We start from the raw sequence: 20810 nt of genomic DNA, 5'->3' as shown, positions 1-20810 counted from the left end.
TCTTGTGAATATGCCTGAAACCCGCAGGAAAAAGAGTAATTGAGGCTTTTGTTTAAGATCTGTAAACTAGCATATCATCTGTGGCTAGCATAATTGTGGGAAATACAGCTATTCTTAAAAACCTTAATAACGCCTCCAGTGCATCTTTCACAGATCCCTTGAGTAGAGTTCTGGAGCTGATGACTTTTGGCTTGGCTACTCTTAATACTTAATTTGAACTCTGAACAACTAGGTCAGAATTTTTTCCTTTCTTATTTTTGCTGTGTTTAATTTACTCTGTTGCTCCATTGCTGGCCCATAGCACATTCTCAGACTGGCTTGCTTTGCAATAAGAAAACAGCAGTGCTTGTTTCTGTTAAGATATTGTGTCCATGTAAAGGTAGATCTACACAGTAGAATACTATTTGAGTGTGTTTTACTAAGGATATGTTTGAACTGAGGCTGAGTTCCTTAACTATTAGCATCTGGAAGTATTTACCAGCATTTGACAGACAAATATTGTTAGCATCATCTGTGGCTATTGAAAATTAGGCTAAGTGGAAAAACTTAATTGCAGTATTTACTTTACAGGGCATTACTGGTTTTCAATCATGATGATAAAATTAATCACATAGTTAAAAATTACTAATATTTTCTTTGAACAGCAAGCATGGAAAACAAGGTGTTTATCATTACCAGCTTGGTTTTAACATGTATATGATGTGCAGGTAACAAAGGTCCCATTAAAACTCAGTAGACCATATTTTGACAAATCCGACATACCCCTTACATTTAATAAACCATATTTTAAGACTTCCAATATTAGTTTTGGACTGCAATATCTAGAACTTTTATATTTCTTTTCATTTTCTACCAGTAAAATTGTATCTTTCTGCAGGAAAACAATGTTGTGTTTTCAGATAGGTCATAAGGTTCAGTAGCATGTGCAGTAAAAATGGCAGAATGTGACTATGAGCAAAAGATTGGGAAAAAGACAAAGGTAGCTTCAGTTGTCCTAGAGATGTCCTGCTTCCTCAGTTGAGGAAGTTTAGAACTTGGTAATTCTAAATTTAAATGCTCCGATATGCTTGAAATAGCTGGCGTGATGCCAGTTTGGAGCCACTCTTTATGGTAGATTACACAAACACCTGTGTGAAAATAACAAGGGCAGACAAGTGATGGTTTGTTCTCTTCTGTTTACTATGTGTTCCTTACCAGAGAACATGAAGTACATGGGTGTAGACACAAGGGACTACTGGATTTCAAAGGAGTGTAAAACATGGAAGAGTCATTGCTTGGAAAGCAAAAATACTCTGAGAAATAATTTAAATGTACAAAATAATTGACAAAAAGACATATTGTCCAAATCTATACAGATATCTTTCACTGATACCTGAGAATGGTGTATGTCTACAATAAAATGCAATAAGGTTTATGCTGTGTGTGAAGTTATGATTATTTATGTTTTGCTGACATACTGCAACTATTTTAATTCTGTATTATTTAGAAAAGTCAAAATAATGCATCACAGAATATCACATTTCTTGAATTCTCAAAGTATTTTTTTTCATTTACTTAGTCAAAAATTTACTAGTTTTTTTTTTTTTTTTTAAAGAGTAGTAATCCAGAAGAAAACCCAGAAAATATATTGCCTTAGTCCTCAGTGGATAAAACCCAACAGGTGTATTATTCAAGTCAAAATTAATTAATTTTACCTATACCCACTGCTGGAATATCTTTGTTGGAATAGAAGGCTATTGTCATACCATTGTAATTGTTAGAAGTAATGTAAAGGAAAATAAGGACATGACTACTGTGACAATACCATTCTATTTGAAAATTTATTAGACTATTCTTGTATAACGCTTAGAACTGTATTACATCTTTGAATTTTGAAAAGTATTTTTGCTGTTAATGCTCAAATGCTAGACAAATGAAAAACAGTCAAAACTATTTTGCACTGTGAAAGTAAGGATTCGTAAGGCACTAAAGTTGTTGCTTTAAATTTTTTTTTTTAAAGAATCTTTTAATAAACAAAATAATACCAAAACCGCGTGTGTTTAACACAGCTAGATAGATGTGTGTACTGATTGTGCAGTGGAAGTTCATTGATTCCTAAAAGTATTGAGCTTTCCACATTTGTCCATGTTGGTTTATTTTGGCAAACTGAAGTGGGACAGAAATAAATCTGTAGTAGAACAGAGCAGATACAGCTTTGCAATTACTCTCTGACGTCTTTGTCCCTTTAGCTAAGAATGAAACTCGAGTGTGGCCTGCTGAATCCAAAACACCAGAAGTTCAAGAAATCTCCCCACAGTCCCTCCCAGGTAATGAAAATTCTATTTTTAGAAACTCTGTGGAATATCTTTCCCAAATATATAAACTAAAATTAAAGCCATGTTTGTGTTTCTTAATCTGCAGTTAAAGGCAGTAGTTGGAAAACAGGAGGATAATGTAGCTGAATTAGTAGCCATGAATGGTAGATGTGCATAAAAATCTGAATCTAATTTTGGAGGAAAGTTTCAGATGCTACAATTGTTAGGTTTATAAAAACGCTTAGAATTAGAGCCATGTCTTTGTGGGGTGCTGGATACCTTGAAATTGTGAAGGCAAAATAAGAGTTTTCTTGTGATGCACCTTGAACTTCTGACTTTTATGAAATACATGAAGAAGAAAACTCATGATTGCATGATTGTGCAAAATGCATGTATGAGATTAAGATGGAACAGTCTCAGTAACAAGCTCTATTTCAGAGGTGCAGATTATGACAGCATGATGTTCCATTTAAGTTCCGGTTTGAACACATTAATCTTGACTGCACTCTCTTTGTGGACTTACTGGTCCTATTAAAATTAATGAGGGCTGTTCAGATAGGAAAGGAATATAAAATTTGATCCTAGACTCATATTCAAGGTTATGTGTCTGTGAAATGTATGTTAACTTGTATATTTGGAAGATTGAAGTTTTTCATCATCTGCTTGTGGCTGAAAAAATGTCACTTATTTAAAAGGGCATACTCAGATGCTAATTTCTTAAACTGGTCGAAAACATGAAGTGACATTTTAAAACTCACAAGATTTACTGCCTCCATTTGCTTAGGAAACAAGTTAGTGTAACATAAATGGACTATTTTATCAAGTTGTAAGACAAGTATAGCCCTGTATTTTAATATTTGTGATCTGAAGGCAAAAAGATTGGAGAGTACGAAATTGTTCCGAGTCAAATGATGAAGAGTGACTTTCCAGCCATTTCATTCACTCACATTTCAGAATTGTTTAAGTAGACATAAACGTATCTTCATTTTCTGTAGTCTGGCTTTCGTCCTATAACTGAGACTGAAGTCTTGATTCTGGTGTCATTAGAGACAATAGTTGGCTTCTGACAACTTCTTTGATTAAAGGAGAGAAAGGAGGCTTGAACGGTGTCAAGATTTAAAATGAAAAAATAATTTGAGGGGAGCAATACAGCAGTTTGCTTTGGTTTGGTTTAGTCATATTATGTGATCTTGCTGGCATTGCTCCGTTCCATCCATAAAGTATTTCCCGGCTGGCTGAAATGGTGTAGCACATTATTCCTTTGACATCACATGATTCACACAGATACTGCCCTTAAATATGAGTGCATTTATTTTATTCCTTAAGTATATCAAAGATACCATGCTTTACATAATCAGACCAGCTCAGTCTTTATTAAAACAAACAAAAAAAACCCTCCCAAAGAATATGTAGGGTGTAAAAGAGACATAGGATGACGTAATGCAGCAAAACCATGTAATGATTGACAACCATCTTTTAGATGGTTTAGAAAAAAATCCATCTTTCTTTCTCTCTGAAAATGTTTGCAGAATTTTATCTACTTATCCACTCGATAGATAAGATTACTTGTTACATTCTAGTTTTAACCATCAATTCTTTTCTGCAAAACTTTCATATGGATAGCTCTTTTCTGTTCATCCCAAATATTAAGAGGAAAACAAAGCTACTCCTCCACAGAAATTTATTATCTGAACTTCATAGTTTTAGCATATGTGTAATGAACATCTTGCTTTTAATTGGAAATTTGTGGATACTTTTTAAAAAATGGTAAAGAATATTTTTTCAATTTTTTGGTTGTTTTACAGATCAAGGTCTCTTGTGGACTTAAATTCTGAAATTATTTTACTAAATTATTTACTTTGTCTAAATAACTGCAGAATAAGCCATCTATGATTATATTTTACAGAATCACAGAATCACACATAATGGTTCAGGTTGGAAGTGACCTTAAAGATCCCCTAGTTCCAACCCCCCTGCCATGGGCAGGGACACCTCCCACTAGACCAGGCTGCTCAAAGCCCCATCCAGCCTGGCCTTGAACACTTCCGGGATGGGGCATCCACAGCGTCCCTGGGCAACCTGTTCCAGTGCCTCGCCACCCTTACAGTAAAGAATTTCTTCCTAATATCTAATCTAAATCTACCCTCTTTCAGTTTGAGACCATTGCCCTGTGTCTTATCATTACACTCCCTGAAAAAGAGTCCCTCCCAATCTCTCCTGTAGGCCCCCTTTAGGTACTGGAAGGCCGCTATAAGGTCTCCTGGGAGCCTTCTCTTCTCCAGGCTGAACAACCCCAACTCTCTCAGCCTGTGCTTATAGCATAGGTGCTCCAGCCCTCTCATCATCTTCGTGGCCTTCTGCTGGACCCATTCCAACAGGTCCATATTCTTCTTGTGTTGAGGACTCCAGAGCTGGATGCAGTACTCCAGGTGTGGTCTCATGAGAGCAGAGTAGAGGGGCAGAATCACTTCCCTCAACCTGCTGGCCACACTTCTTTTGATGCAGCCCAGGATGCAGTTGGCTTTCTGGGCTGCACCAATATGTTTATAGAACATATTGTGGAAGTGAAAACTGAATACATAAATTTATATAATCGTCTCTCCTGCAAAACCCTAGTCCTCAGGCTTGCTTCATCTAATCAAAATACATCATTCCTTGTGGTGGAATACACTGGTTAATGAAGTAAACAGTGTGAAATCTGACACCAGAATTCATATATCTTCTGGGGAGGAGAGAATCAGTCCGTTCAGTTTCCTTTCCTTTGTGTTCTGTATTTATGTTTTTGTACCTGGCATGCAGTAATTCTAACCATAAACATCATCATGTCTAGACATAGCACAGAATTGGAGGATTATGATGTTGGATAGTGTTTTTCATTGTACGTGCTGAAATATTTGGAATAATTTTCATCTTCCACTTCATGCTTCCTCTGTGGTTTTGCTTCCATGTCTCTTTTTCTGTGGTGACCATTCGTTTTAGTCATTCTTTGTTGATCACAGCAGCAATGTCTCATGTTAGAGTACGTCGCACTATGTACATTAAAGAATGTATTCATTGTGGTTACAGTATTTTAGTTAAAAAGAAAAAAAAGTAGAGAGTGGCAGGAATCAGGGAAATGAAAGTGAATCCTTTAAAAGAAAAAAGTGTAAAGTAATTTCTGTCTAGCCATTGCATATGCAAGTATAACTTGAATACTTCAGCATTTGAGCCGGAGTTTCACAAGTAACTTAAGCGAGAGGTCTGAGTGCTGGCCTTTTGCAAGGGTTGCATTTGAGAGACAGGATAAGACAAAGGCACAATTAATTGAGTTTAGCAATAGGATCTACTTCATTATATTTCATTCAGACTGCCCTATTTGAAGATCATACTGGATTCTTTGAGTATGGCATAGTAATTATTTGCTGTGAAAGTGTTAAGGGCTGGAGGGCTGGTGCCAAAAGTGGCAGCAAATCACTGATTTAAAAGGAGCTGTGTGCTGTAGCAGCTGTTGTATCACCAGTCATACAAAAAGGCAAGAAAGGATCGTGAAATATTTTAGCAAGCAGACTGAGGCTCCATGAGCTGGGCTGCTCTTGTATTCCACTGAGTCTTTGTCAAAGGGTGTGTTTTGTGACGTGGCGCAGCTGAGTAACTTTTTTTGGTGTATTTGCCAGCCAGGCATCCCATCATTTTCTTAATTTCAGGCCTCCCCTCCCTTGGCTTGCACTTCCATGGAAAGACTGGTTAGTAAGTTCTTTCATGCTTTGTTTTTGCCAGGTTTGTTACAGTATTTTCCACTTAGGACTAATTTATACTTAACAGAACACCACAAATTCATAATGCCTTTTTTTTTTCATCAATATTTAAAATACTGTCTAATATACCTCAAGCTACCACTACATTTTTTTCTCTCAGCTGAATCAAGTGTGAGCCCTTTTATTAACTTCACAGGGAAACGAGCTAACCAATAGTTAGAAATATTAGCACATTTGTCTAGGACATGGAAGAACTAGTTTTTTAAAAAAAAGCAAGTTTTTTATATAGAGCAATTTCTTCAGGTAAGATATTGTACCAGAAATTTATCAAAGTAGATTTGTGAATTAGAGAATAGGCTTGAACTGAAAAGTACCACCTGTGAATCCAAAGTAGGGTTAATGTTTAGTAATGTTTAGTAGGAATAACTCCTTTGTTGCCATGTTTCCTAAATTCTGTTTCTCCCGTCCCCTGAAGGCTTCCCCTTGTGCTCATGTGGGATATGAGAAGGGGTGAGATTATTGCTTCCATCAGAATATCTTAATTCCAGTTGTGGCGGAAGAGTGGAACATGTCATCCCTACAATGCTCTGTGCACAACAGAGGAGAGCCTGTTTTTTGGTCCCAGTTCTAGGCATGCTTTCTCTTGTTCAGCTCGCCCAGCTAACTTAGCTGACAAGAGAAGTGCTTCATACGAGTGTAAACCATCTGACCTCTAAAAAAACCTAAAGCATAATGAGTTCTAAATTTATGTATTTGCTTTTGGTGGGTTTGTTGGGTTTTTTTGGTTTTTGTTTTTGTTTTTTTTCATGATTACATTTTGCCAATAAGAAATGTTAGCTTTTGAAACACTTCTGAGGTATGGGTTTCTTAGTTGCTGTTTCTGGGTCTCTTATGGGTGAATTTTCTTCCACAAACTTCATAGAGATAAATTTCTTCAACTTCTCTGTAGAACAAAATCCTCCTTCCACTGATGACAGTAACAGCACTGTAACTGACTTACTAGAAGCTGAACTGGGTCCTAATAAGGCGGCATCTGCGGAGATTCCTGCTTTTGTGGCACTGAAAAGCACCATACTCCAAAGCAGAAAATACTATAAAATGGCTATAACTGTAGTAGCATCTATGTAACTACTTAGAATCTGGAAAACAGTATGTTTTCTTTGGGAAATGAAATAAGCAGCTTATAAACATACATGATCACTTCTTGCTTGAAGCATGCTTCGTAGATTGTGGAAAAAGCATGGAGAGCATGCTGGAAAAGCAGAAGTGACTCTCTTCTATTGTATCTCAAAAAGAAAGTGATCTTTTATTAAACTGAATGAATATTAAAATTTAGTGCTATATTGATACTGATCACTGATACTGAAGTTCTCCTCTAAATACCAACATATGCTAATTACTGTGCAATTTTCTCTGTGGAAGGAGTTAATGCTCTTATCACATTCAAGGCTGAGACCTTACCATCCTGTGTTCCACATCAATAAGCTTTGTCATTTTATAATCTGGAATTACCTCTTGTATGTACTGTATGACTGATTAAACACTGTGGGACCTCCAGCAAGATGGGGAGGAAAAAAGCGATCCTGATTTATATACCATAGGAATTAAATGTTATGTGAAACAGCTGGAAGAGTATAATTATGCACTAGTTTATTAAAATATGGTCAGCAATCCAGTTTAGGAATATTTAATGTCAGTTTAATAACCTGTCCATGCTTTACTCTGAAGATGTAGAATTAGCAGAATGAATGAAAGTCAAAAGCCTATTTTTTTTACCTCAGTACCTCAGCCTATATTATTACTAGAAAAATGGAAGAGCTAAGGTGTTCTAGGTGAATCTTTATTCTTTTCATGATAATTTTTGTATTAGAAGGATTAAAAAAACAGAATAGCAGGGAAAATATTAGTAAATATACTTTGTGATGTAATGGATCTTGTTTATAATGTAGAGCTAAATGAATTTGGGAGGCTGTAACAGAAGTACAGTGTGAGCTTCTGATCTTAGCTTTGCTGTTTGTGACTTCTAGTTTCCTTTGCTTATGTAAAACTGCAACCAAATAAACTGAAAATATCACATAGATTTCACATCTGAAAACAAACATAAATATTAATCATGATGGATTCAAGCTGCTGCAGAAATTATTCTAATCAGGTGGCATAAAATGGTGGTAAGAAAAGCAGCAAACTTTGGTCAGTAGATAAAGAAAAGCTCAGAGGGATTCTAAATTAAACAAAGCTTCTTTCTTCTAGCTCAGGCTGAGAAAAAACATGGAACTGAGGAATTTAAATCAACGCCTAAACCCGAATTGGTACAAACTCAAAATATACTGGGTAACTAATTTTATTGCTTTTTACCTTGTTTGTACATTAAATGCTTTTTTCACCTCCAGCAGAATTTTTCTACTACTTGCTACATCCCTTTTGTATTGACTCCAAAGGAAGTCCTAATTAAAATTTTCTGCTTCCCTTTGTCTTTCCAGTGACTCATATATGAAACATAAAGGAGGATGCATCTAGCTCTGGCTGAACTGTGGTTGTTATACAGATGATTATTGCTAGCAGATTTGACTGTGTGATTCAATTTTATTTTTAAAAGTAATGCTTTCTTTGTGATCTGCATGATTGACATCACATAAAATTTCCATCATTAAAATTAACCTCAGTGACAGAATTGAAATAATTACCTCCTTGATTTTCTTTTCACGACAGGTTCGTTTACGTAGCATCAACAATGATGCAAAAGGAAAATTTTATATTACATGTGACATGATATAATTGTATTTGTCCTGGAGGAAAAAAGAGTTCTACTGCTTTTTCACAGAGATGTCTCAGAATGAGAGATTTCTGATCTAAGTAGTAGTATTGTTAGTTTTGTGATTTGGATCAGCTTCTACTTACTTCTTGCATTCAGCATTCTAAGTTCTCCAATGTTGATTTTGTTGCCTGTATTTTAATCCCCAAACCATGCAAAATTATTAGCACAAATTTAAACTTGAGGTTGTATTTTTTAATTTATTTTTTTTCTAAACAAAAGTTTATCAACATTTGCAGGATTGAGATACAGATCTTCCCATGAAGGAGACTGCTAATGCTTCTCAATAAACTTATTTTTACGTAATCCTGTTGATTCATGTTAATGTCCTACTCTCTCTTTTGTCCTTTTTCATTTACAGTTGCAAGCAGATTTCCAGAATATACTGAAGCTAACCATTAGTCAATCTAATTTGCTAACTTTCAATAATTTCTTTAAGCATAATCAACCTTGCTTTTAAAGATTAAAATGTGAAATTTAATGAAAATGTGTCAGTGCTTAATTTCTAACTAGGTTGTCATAGTTACTGATGGATGTTCATTACCAAATTCCTGTGATTGATGGATCTTTCTATCATGATTAGGGAAAAGGTGTTTTCATTCATGTTTCACACACCTGTTTAAGTGATGAAGTTAAGTGGTTTTTTTCTAGGATGGAACTACTTTTGTTTTATTAAGTATCATTGGTTTCAGGAGTGAGTGGTTTATAAGCCAAAATATAGTTCCATACTGTCTTGTAATATTCTTAATCAAGTAAAGCCTTGATTATTTCTTTTATCATAGCTTCTAATGAAATACAGCCATTTCCTTCTGGATCCAGAATCTCTGAGGCTCCAAAAAGTCCATTGACAGAACCTGGTAATTACTTTCTATGTAAATTTGAGTAAACCTCGGTGGAAAATTATCTCATTCTTTTGTTGTTTCTGTGGCTTGTAGGTTTTAATGCTTCAGCTGCAAAAATATTCTGTATGTAAAATATGGTAGCCATTAATTTTTTCTTCACAAAATTTGCGAATGTCTTCTTTCATTCTAAGTGTGGTTTTGCTTTATTGTTGTGACAGGATGCTCCAGACTAATGCTTCATTTAAAAAAACCCAAACAAACGAACAAACAAACAAACAAACAAAACCTCATGAGGATATATGGGCTAACTTTTATCTATAGAATGATGATGGCAATGTATACTTCGCTAAAATCTGTACTCTTAGTTTTCTAATTTTCTTGGAAGTATCCCATAAGCTTCTGCGACTGTATTTCACAGTTGGGAATACTGTTCCAGCCAACATCAGTGCTGTGGAGTTTCATGTAGTTTGCCAAATACTTGCATATTTAGTTAAAATAGTGCCATAATTTGTAGATGTTATTGTGGATTAAATATTCATAAGTGTTTGCTTATTTCTGGATTCATTAGTTGTTGGTGATGAACTTCAGGACACATTTTCAAAATAGTTTTACCTGTGTTAGGATCAAAATGTTATGGTCAAAATCTTCTTATGGGCAAAGAGGAAACATACCTTTTCTTTCTGTTTTTTTTTTTTTAAAGCTATATTTTTCACATATATACATATACACACATACATTTATCTGTATGTAGACATGTATAGACATATGTATTTACATATATGTATGTGAATATACCTGTATATGTATATAAAGCCAACAATTTATTTTTAGTGTAATGGAAATCTTAACAGTCTCAAGAATCATCATTAGTCTATATTTAACACTTACAGTAAAACAGAGAATATGAATGCACATAGAGTACTTACATACAGAAACCCCCTCAATAACAGCAGTAATATAGTTAAAATAATAACACTCAAACCTCTTAGTTTCTGCTCTTTTTCCTGGTGTTTTGCACACCCTTCCATTGCACCTCTGGGTCCTAAGCTTGGTCATTTCATGCTTGTGTTGGTGACAAGTGGGGATGTTTCAGCAAAGTGTGAGCATCTGGAGTCCTGTGCTGGGAGGAATATGATGTTCATGTTGATGATTTCTTCCTCCTCTCTTCTTTCTTTCTCTCTTATGACACCTTATATCTAAATTTACCGTATATGGTGCCAGTTGTGTATGTTAGATAGTATTTCTGTGTTCTTGTTGTTACTCGTAAAGTAATTTTTGTCCTGCTCCAGGTGCGCTGTTTATGGTATGGGGTCTCCAGTGCCAAGCCTGGTCCCCATCTCTTATCATCCCATGCCTGCGTTCCTCCCCTCCATATCTTGAGTGTCCCCTTCTCAAAACCGCTGCTTTGATAACAGACCTATATTTCTCTACTCTGTGTCATTGTTCTAGTCATATATATCTCATTCTACCTAAATAACTGCTCGTTGCTGCTGTCTATGTAAACAGCTATTACACTAGTTAACTGGAGTGACCTTGAATCAGTATGGATTTATATTTCACTAAGCATTAGTCAATAAATTATCATAAAGTAGTGCTGGTTTATTTAGGTGGCATACTTTTACTTAATGCATTCTGCAAAATTTTAAAATCATTTCCAGGAACAGCTCTCACTTTTTGAAATGCACATTTGAACCAAGTTCTCAAAAATGTGAAAACGATCTTCACAATTTGTTCTTCGCTACAATTTTTGACAGCTCTTTTCCAGATATGTTTGAGGGGATGGAGATATATATTTGTTTTCACTGTAGTGAAAAAAGTTTGTTTAAATCCAATTAGTGGCAGCATTGGAGAGAGACACACACACATTTGGTGATTTAAGAACGTATTTGCTATAAATGTAGCTGAAAACCTGAAAATTATTAAGGATGGGAAGTATTTTTGCTTTCTGCTGGGGAACAATAACCTAATCCTATGTTTGTCTCAGCAGTAAAGGTAGAATAATAACAACAATTGAGGCAAAATACATGTTTCATTCAAGTATTTATTCTGGTTTTGTGCTCATGTTTTCCATTCCTGCCAAGTAGTTCCACTTAGTAAGTGAAATTTAATTACGTGAGGCTGGGCCCAGCCATTGGGTCAGCTGGAGCATCTGTGCTCCCCGTGAAGTCAATGCTGAAGTCAAAGATATTCTGTGAGAGCGAGGAGGGGGAGGTCGTACAGAGGAGGTTTCTCTGCACTGTGCCTCTGCATGCCTTGATCACCTGCTGTCATAAAATCAGCAAAGAAAGCAAAATTTAATTTCTGAAGTTTAAGTGTGTGTGACCTGTATTCTGCCCTAGTTCCCCTGAAGACTTTTTTTCTTTATTTTTTTTATCTTGATTGTACCAGAGGGAGACATCTCCTTTGTTTTCTAAACTTTCTGTGTGGTCGGTATATTTTGAATTCAAACCTTTCTGAAAAGATAGCTTTGTTAACATGCCTTCAATGTTCTGATGCCTTTGGGAGATCTCTCATAGTTCTTGCTGGATGTAAATGGATCAATGGAAGCTTTTGCCAAAAGCTGTGAATCATATGGCTTTTGTTGGTTTTATTTTCTTCTCTATAAATATAGAATAGAAATCAAATAGTTCCAGTTGGAAAGGACCAACGATAACCATCTGGTCCAACTGCCGAGTCCAGCTATATCAGGATAGTAACCTGTGATCATATTTGTTAATGTGAGAAGGTGGATTGTAAGTAAATGGGGAAGAAGATCCAATATATGAAATAAAAGTCTGATCATTTTTTGGCTTATATTCATATCGCCTACATTAGGAATGAATCCTACACGTAGTTGTTTGAATGTTTTTCTCAATCTCAAGCATTCGGAGAAGTTTAATTTTAAAATTCTGATATAACTGCTTTTCAGAAAACCTCATCCTGATAAAGACCAATTAAAAATACAGATTGAAATTTTCTCTTTCAAATATATTATGATCTAAACAGACATAAGTGACTGGTGCAGATAAGTTTACTGGAAAGAATGGTACTTACTGGTCTGTACACAGAGTTGAATAGGATTTGTTTCTTAGAAGCAGGACAGTAGTGCAAAACCTACACATGGTGGAAACTCATTCATGATGGCCTTTAGGTATGAATGCCCAATTCCACCTTGATTCCCTGGTTTCATTAAAGCACACTTCGGGTTATCCATACTTCAGTGCAAAATAACCATAAGGTTTTTGTAATAGTCTTCATTACAACATAACAAATAAAAGATGCTGTTTACTAACTTTCATTATTATTTCACTGACTTCATTGTACTACTCTTTTTTTTTATCTTTTCCCATTACAACTCCTTTTAAAGTAGTTATACATAACATAATAGTAACCAGTTTATAGAGACCTGTGAGTGCTGTGAAGATCAAATGTATTGTGTTTGGGTTGTAGCTGCTTTACTGTAAAGAAAAACCTCTTAAGTAATACGGATTCAGCCTGATTAGATAATGTATGCCAAAGTTTGAATGGTGTAAAAATTAACAGAAAGAAGAGACCTTCAAACAAACCAAAAACTTGCTACTTGCAGCTAAAATTAGATTTTTTTACCACTTGCAAGGAGAGTGTCTGTCTCGATGTCATAATTTTTTTTCATGTTTGCTCTTAGCTACTCAGAGTCCAGCCTTGAAAACCATATCTCTACCTTCTGCAGAAACCAGACAGATGGAGATGGGTAATCAGCAGATTATTTTAATGATTTTTTTCCATTATCTTAGCATCATGTAGACCTGCTTTAGAATCTTGGCTACCAACACTCACAGCAAGCTGCTTATTCACCATTCTTGTGTCTGTGTAACTAGCTGAAAAACATATTTGTTACTGGCCTAGAAACTGCATAAAGGCAGTGTTGTCATATCTCCTTGTGAGTTATTTCTTATTGTATAGCTTGTATTTCTTTTTGTATAGCTGCAGCTCTTATCCCAGAAAATTTAATAAGAATATAAGAATTCTTTCGGGCATGTGGAACTCAAATTTTGAGGCCAGAAGACTGTATTGCAAGCCATCATTTCCTGATGTCATGGCACAGTTGTCTCACGTCTCACTTTCAGGCCATCTGCCATCTTGCTTAGCTTTGCATTGGCATCATCTGGAATTGCACAGCCTCCACTAAGGTATTTGATGCTAATCCATTAAGTCACAGGTCTCAGCATTTTAAGCTCAGGTTCTTTTTTCAGCTTTTGAGGAAACACAGCCTGTTTCTTCAGGATCCAAAACATCTGGTACCACAGAAGTGCAACCAACCAGATCTGGTAATGATTTCTCATAAGATTAATCCTCTTGACAGTTAGGAATTTTTGGAGGGGACATAGTCCCTCTCATTAAATAGTTTGTTCAGTTTGACATAAATTAAGAATAACTGCAGGTATGAAATTGCTGTATCAAATAGCAGGTTTCATTATGACATTTTATATGAAATATTGAACTAGTAGTTTGGAGGTTTTTCCATATTTGGCTACAGCATGTAATTCTTAGCTTTAAAATTAAATTGGACTTACAGTAAATACTAAATTTAAATAGGCCTGTCCATGCCTGAGTTTCGTAAGTGGAATATCCTGATTTGCTCAAGTACTCAGAGTCCTAAGAAATTAATGGAAACTTCAGAAATTCCAACACCTTTTGAAAATTTAGCTCTTCTTTTAGCCTTTCTGTATAAACATAGACATAATTCTAAGTGCCCAGATTTCAAAATTGGCACTATAAGAACATGTCATTGAAGATTCAGACACTGGCTACTTGGTCCTTAGAAAATTTCTATCATGTGTTTCTCTTATTTCATAGGTGAGTTTGTAAGAGCTAGTTATTTACCTGGGGCCACTGACATTTATCCAAAAGAAGAAGAAAAAAAAAAAGTAAGATGGGAGCCAGTTGGAAAGATTTCACTTCATTAGCATGCCAATAGTGTGACGCCTGATGCATATGTTTTTGGAAGAAATTAATTTTTGAAGGAAATCTGTTACTAAAGGGGAGACTGAGAGCAACTGTCAGCTATTCACGTCTGACAAAAGACAGTTTATATGTTTCATTTGGTACAGTTCCTGTTTTGTCATCCTTTTTCCTTCTCCAGTTTCAGCACCAGGATATCCTCCTTCTTGATCCTTGAAATTCTAGACCAAAATTCTGCGCAGTCCCAGCTTGCTAATTTTTACTCATAATTTGTTCTCCTTTTTGATCCATGGTAGCTCTGAGGCAATTAAGTCTTTTAACTCGAGATTATCTTTCTGGATTTAGGTGACAGGAAGCCTCTTTCTTCAAGATCCAAAACATCTGGCATGCCAGAAATGCCACCAATCTCAGCTGGTAATGATATCTCTCTTCACTGTAGTTCTCCTGACATCAAGGCAGTCTCACAAAAGGCATAGCAATGCTTTGCTAAATGGAGGGTTTATTCTGACTTGCTCTGTATAAAACTGTAACTAGAGAGAGAGAGCACAGTTGTATCTGCTGCAATGTTTGAGAAATTTGGAATGAAATGTTGGAATGATAGGATTAATTTTTCTTGTTTGTAAAAGATTAGCTAGATTGTCCTATGGGCTTGTCATCCATTTTTTGGTGAAGGATTGACTTTATATTGAGGCCTGTTATTTGGCATGGTTAAATAAGTGCTAACATGTCAAATTTGGTCCTTTTGTACATCGGATGCATGTACTTAATGCATCGGCTGCTGTTCTTAAGAATACTCTGTGAGTTTTTAACCACGGGAAAATGCCAGTTACTGATATGGTTAGTGAGTCATTGAAAGTTTCCAGGAAAGGCTCACGTAGAAGGGACGTGAACAGAAGGGTTTCAATTTCTAAATTGAATTTTTCTAAAAAAATCCCAGAGAATTCACTAGGCACCACTTCCTTATTGCCACCAACTTCTTCGTCTTTGTGCATGTTTGAAAACTGTGACCAACAGTCTTGCCTCCCTTACATCGGGAGTCAAACCCAAAGTGTAGCAAAGATGCGCTGTGCAAATGAGCATACATAGACATTTTACACTGGTTTATGTGTTAGGTTATGCATTACATCCGTACAAAATTAGCATAAGAGAGTATAAGGAAGACATTTCAGGGAAGTTACTTGATCTTCAGTGTACAATGGGATGATGGACTGTAAAAGTCTAAGTAGTTGAAAGACGTGCTAGAATTCTGCAGAAAAGTTGCCTTTGGTGACTTGTTTGTGGGCATTTCTCTACAGAGTCACCACACTTTATTAGGCCAGGGACTAAGATGTCTGACCCATAGAATGAAGGCTTTGGGAGATTTTAGGGAAAAGTGAGATCACATCTTGAATTCTCAATCCAATGGTGGGACTCTTGGTTCCTATTTTCCCTCCGCAATGACTGTTGGCATCTTTCAGCAAAATGTAAGGAGTGGTTTTGTGAAGTAGACATCTAGCCATTTTTCTGCTGATGGCGAGCCATTTAGCTACCGAGTTTCTAACAGTATTGTGTTAGTTGCAAACGCAGCAAGACGGCTGACTGCTGATTTGGTGACTGAGTCATGAGATATTGCCAGGAGAAGGGATGTATTGCCTTAAACGCAGACATTTGGGGTGTTGTGAGCCGGTGCTGCTTGTACTGCCGTGGCAAGTCTGTGTGGATGTCTCAAGATCATTTCCATGTCTGACCGCAGCAAGCCAGAGACCGGACCTGGAATCCACCTCATCTGCTTCAGCAGAAACCACAAGGACTGTGATGGGTAAATAGCAATTTTACCAGCAATTCCCTTTGTATGTTGATCACTTAGGCAGCGCGTTCCTCTGCAGCGATGAGCCTGTTGGGATGTTTTGATGTCCTGAAAAGTGAGTCCACAAATGCGATGGGTCCCTTATGGCTCCGTGTTAGGACTTGCTCCATTTGCAAGCTTTCTGCTGCCGTTTTTTGGGGTTCCACTTCTAGGTTTACTCTGCTACCTTGGGCTACCTACGCCACTTGAAAGATAGCATCATGCTGCTACGGGGAGCGATGCTGTGACATGGAAGCCTGCCGCAAGCAGGGCCATGTCTCCTTGTTTATAGCACTGTCTTGATACCACCCATGTGACGGCAGCCTGTCTGAGGACCTGAAGGTGGTTTTTGTGTTTGATCTTAGCTACTCGAAGACCGAGGCCGAAGTCGACCACCCCTTCTTCCCCGGCAACCCAGCAAACCGTGATGGGTAACTAGCAAACCCCCTTCTTTTTCCATTTTCCTCTTTCTCTCTGGCTCCCCATCGTGCTTCTCTTCCCAACCCCCTGGCATCCTTGTCACCTTCCATGGAGAGTATGAAGACTTGTTGGTGCAGCTTGGCTTGCCGAAGCACTCGCCACTCTTGGTCTGCATTTCTCTGGTTTGATCCCATGCTTTTTCCATTGCTGATGAGCATTTTTGGCAGGGACTGAGGGACAGCTTGTGCAGAGAACATAATATCGCATCTTGCCTTCACATGCCCTTCCCCAGCTTCTTTGTGTTTTGGTAGCAGTCTTTCTTTCTCTGACACATTCAAATACGACAGCGTTCTTAAGAGGCACATACCGTCTGTGCTGGGAGAAGAGGACAGCACTGCAGTGCAGCTGCCCACCAGGGTTTCCTTGTCCAAGGGTGCAGCTATTGGTTGCTTCACCGCTGGCTTTGAAGGTGGCCGGTTGTCATCTGCCCACACCTTTGCATTGTCGTTACCTGGAACTGGGAATGCTTTGCTCTACAGCTGCTTTTGAGGTCACGTTAGGGTTTTAAGAACGATGCCTCTTTTCAGCTCCGGGGGAATCACAGCGTCTTTCTTCAAGTTTCAATACACCGGCAGCCTTTGGCACCTGGCTGTGCTGCCAGCCTAATTTGGTAATGACATTTCTTGCAGTTCTGGTAACAATGCAAGACAGGAAATGTCCCAAGAGATGTTGTGGTGCGTTTAGCTGAACTGTTATTTCTCTTGGGCCTACTTTGGGGTGAAGCAAAAGTGTAGAGATGAAACTGCTGTAAGTGAAAAGCCGTACGTACTCAAGACATTGGATAGGATACTTAACCACAATGGGTGGAGATGCTCACGCCGATAGCTTCTTTCACACTGGGAGGTATACAAGACCAGTCCTGTAGCCTGGCAGTATTTTTTGGCCCATGAAGTAACGAAAGCATTATGTGAGCAGGCTGGTAAGCCTACAGACCTGAAGTCACATGCAAGTTAGAAGTGTAATGAACCGTATCTTGCAATGTTATTGTGGCAATATGCCTGAGGCAGTCTTGCTTTCATATCAGCTGAGGTATGTCACGAACATAGGGTCTTTTCCAGGGAAGTTACATTTTTTGGTTTGCGTTATTTAAAGGACTTTTCTTAGATTTCTTGTTTTCACTCTGGAGAAATCAGATACTTGTATCAGATATAAATTTGGCTGGGCTAAGACTCAGCTAAGGATATTACTTTCTCTTTCCCTTTCTGGTGTTGTTGGGATCCCTTATTATGATCTTTAATTTTTTGCCAATTTTTTTAACTGGATTTGTTTCAGTATCATCGTGTCATAAATTTCCTTTCTCTTTGCCTCCCTTTGCCCAGTGTTCTTGTGGTTTTTCAGTCTTACATTCTTACTAACCTCATGGAAATTTTTTTCATTCTACTTGTGACGTTCCATTTCATTTTTTGCATCATCATTATGTGTTTTTATACATCTTTGCATATTATCCTCTTTCTTTTTAAAATTTTGCTTATTTTGCAGAATGGATTTTTTTGTTTCTTCATTTCCTTAGTATTTGAACGCTAAACCATCAAGTCCATTGTTGACGATGATGCCATGGTGTGATGGTTCATGTATCTTTTAAATAATAAGCCACAATTTTTTTTTCCAGCCTCACATGACTTTCTTCATGTTACTTCCACTCCCCAAAAATCTACATCTGCAAAAATGTCAGAGCGAGAGACTGGTAAATGGCTTTTGTTTTATTTCCAATCCTTGATCTCTCTTGATATTTTAGTAATACTATTCCAGCGTTTGTTATTTGTCCTGTCTTTTTAATGTTGCCTGCAGTGGTCTTTCATTTGTTCATTAAGGCTTCATGTTATTTGTAATAATTGCCAGTGTCCAGCAGTTGTAGCCTCACGTGGGCGATCCTGATATGATCTGTCTGTTTCAGCATAGTATCGTATTACTGAAGGGTGGTCGGGGGGAGAGTTGGTCAGAATTCAGTAGATGAGAGGAAATTGTTGAGCTTTGATGAATTTTGAGTTGTCACTATATCCTTTGAGGAGGGAATGTTTTGTCTTTAGCAGTGAAGTGGAATTGGGTAAATGATCATGAACATCGTCTGGAGATTAGCTTATTACAACATACGTACACTATACATGTTTTCCCTTGTCTTATTTGTTAAACTTTGGTCAGAGTTCTTTTAGTTTCTCCTCACAGATAAATTTAGAAAAGTCTTAGCTTTTATCGCAGAATTCATACTGAACACAAACATGATGCAGCTGTGTTAATACTCCATGGGTGGTACCGACAGTTATCCTGCCTCTGCGTGAATGCAATATTTTTGTTTCCCTTTAAAGCTGAGAACTCTGTTTTAACCAAGGTCATTTCAGTCAAATCAAATTATCTTCATTAGGCTTTTAGCAGCTAGTCATGTGTGACATTACTGCTTCCTGTGGCACGTTCTCTCAGAACTACCACAGCATTCTCTCTTGATGTAAAGAGTCAGGCTACTTAGATTTCTTATTACTTGTTCTTCGATTCAATCAGTCATGAGTGTTCTTAAAATCAAGAGCACCTACTCTTCAGCTTTTCAGATACCACTGCCCACAGACATAGACCACGTTTCTTTCATGCTGGCTGCATAATTTTTCTATTGGATATCACTGTCTTAGTGATCTGAAAGAACCTGATTTTTTTTGCATTTGTGTTTTCATTAAAATATTGTCATTAAAACATAAAGGTGTTTTTAAGCCATTTTTCATCGAAGGATGGTCTTTCTCAGTAATCCTGTTTATATCAAAGTAACTTTGTGGTAGTTGTGGGGAAAATCCAATCCCTGGGCAAAATATGAATTTGTTGACTATGTTCAGGAAAGTGTTTTGATGCTACCTCTGTGAAGACTGTCTGCCTCTGTATCTCAAGACTTTTTCTCTTTTGTTAGCTGTTTTGTTAGCTTCCCACAGAGGAGCTTTGATCAACATCTCTTTCTTACCTTGTAACCAGATGTATAGCAATAGGTAAATAGCACATACTTGCATTATAGTTTCTACTTTCTTGTCACTGCCCTGGGCTGTAGTAAGACCAGGAGTCATTATCCTTAAATAAAATGTGTCTCTCAGGTTTCTTGTGCAATACTTTAATGTCAACTATTTCTTTTTTATTAGCAAATAGAAAGCATTCTGCTCAGACTGAATAACTGAGGAGCATATAAATTACTGTAAGCAGTTTTATGTAGGTTTAGTTCTTATTAGAAATTTTCTCTACCTAAACTCTTCAAAGAGATACAAATTCCGTGTCTTGGAAGTGTAATAGATATGAGAATACCACTCTGATCGGACTCAGGTTGTATCCATACCATAGGAGGCATCAGCGTGGTTGTTCTTCTGGTAGTTATCCTACAGCTGACTCTCAGGCCATTTACTCTCTTCATTTTTATTTGTATCATTTTTCCCTTTTACAGAACAGCTTCTGACAGCTAGGTATTGTGGTATTTTAGGGGCTTTGATGTCACTGCAAGTTTTAAAACTCGGATTCTCTTTTCAGCTGCTGATGAAACACAGATTATTTCTTCAGGATCCACAATGTTTGCTATTCCAGAAATGCCATCAACAAAATATGGTAATGACATTTCTTGAAAATGTAGCTTTACTAGTGTTAGGAATTCTCACAAGAAATGTCCTTATACTTTTAGTCGTATTGTTAATTTACACTTCTTTACCTTGGGGTTAATATTTTTACAGGAAGAAGGTGGTATATTGCTAGTTTTGGGATCACAATGTTGAAATAGTAGGCTTTTAGGATTATCATGACACAGAATAGTGGAGTATTACAGTCATATTTTTCTCTTTGTAATTTCATATTGCACACAAATTATGATTTTTCTGGAAGTTTTAAGGACGGAGATGACTCAGATTATCGTTGTTTATTTGTACTTTGGTTGAACATGAATTTCATCAT

General features: G+C 37.0%; 1 protein-coding gene across 23 annotated transcripts in view; it reads left to right on the top strand.

Moving 5' to 3' along the window:
- Positions 1-20810, top strand: part of ABI3BP (ABI family member 3 binding protein) — a 162622-nt gene that overhangs the window by 58197 nt on the left and 83615 nt on the right. For 14 of the 23 annotated variants that reach the window (XM_074595933.1, XM_074595897.1, XM_074595860.1 and 11 more), the window contains exons 10-19: positions 2229-2306; positions 8279-8359; positions 9623-9697; positions 13326-13391; positions 13894-13968; positions 14948-15016; positions 16335-16400; positions 16793-16858; positions 18517-18591; positions 20397-20471. In XM_074595933.1, the coding sequence (XP_074452034.1) occupies positions 2229-2306; positions 8279-8359; positions 9623-9697; positions 13326-13391; positions 13894-13968; positions 14948-15016; positions 16335-16400; positions 16793-16858; positions 18517-18591; positions 20397-20471 (726 nt within the window). The remainder of the gene's footprint in view (positions 1-2228; positions 2307-8278; positions 8360-9622; positions 9698-13325; positions 13392-13893; positions 13969-14947; positions 15017-16334; positions 16401-16792; positions 16859-18516; positions 18592-20396; positions 20472-20810) is intronic. The other 9 variants (XM_074595868.1, XM_074595790.1, XM_074595942.1 and 6 more) reach the window with 7 other exon arrangements.

Source organism: Larus michahellis, chromosome 1 (genome assembly GCF_964199755.1).
Source record: "Larus michahellis chromosome 1, bLarMic1.1, whole genome shotgun sequence".
Lineage (NCBI taxonomy): Eukaryota > Metazoa > Chordata > Aves > Charadriiformes > Laridae > Larus > Larus michahellis.
This window is presented reverse-complemented; position numbering and strand designations above follow the sequence as displayed.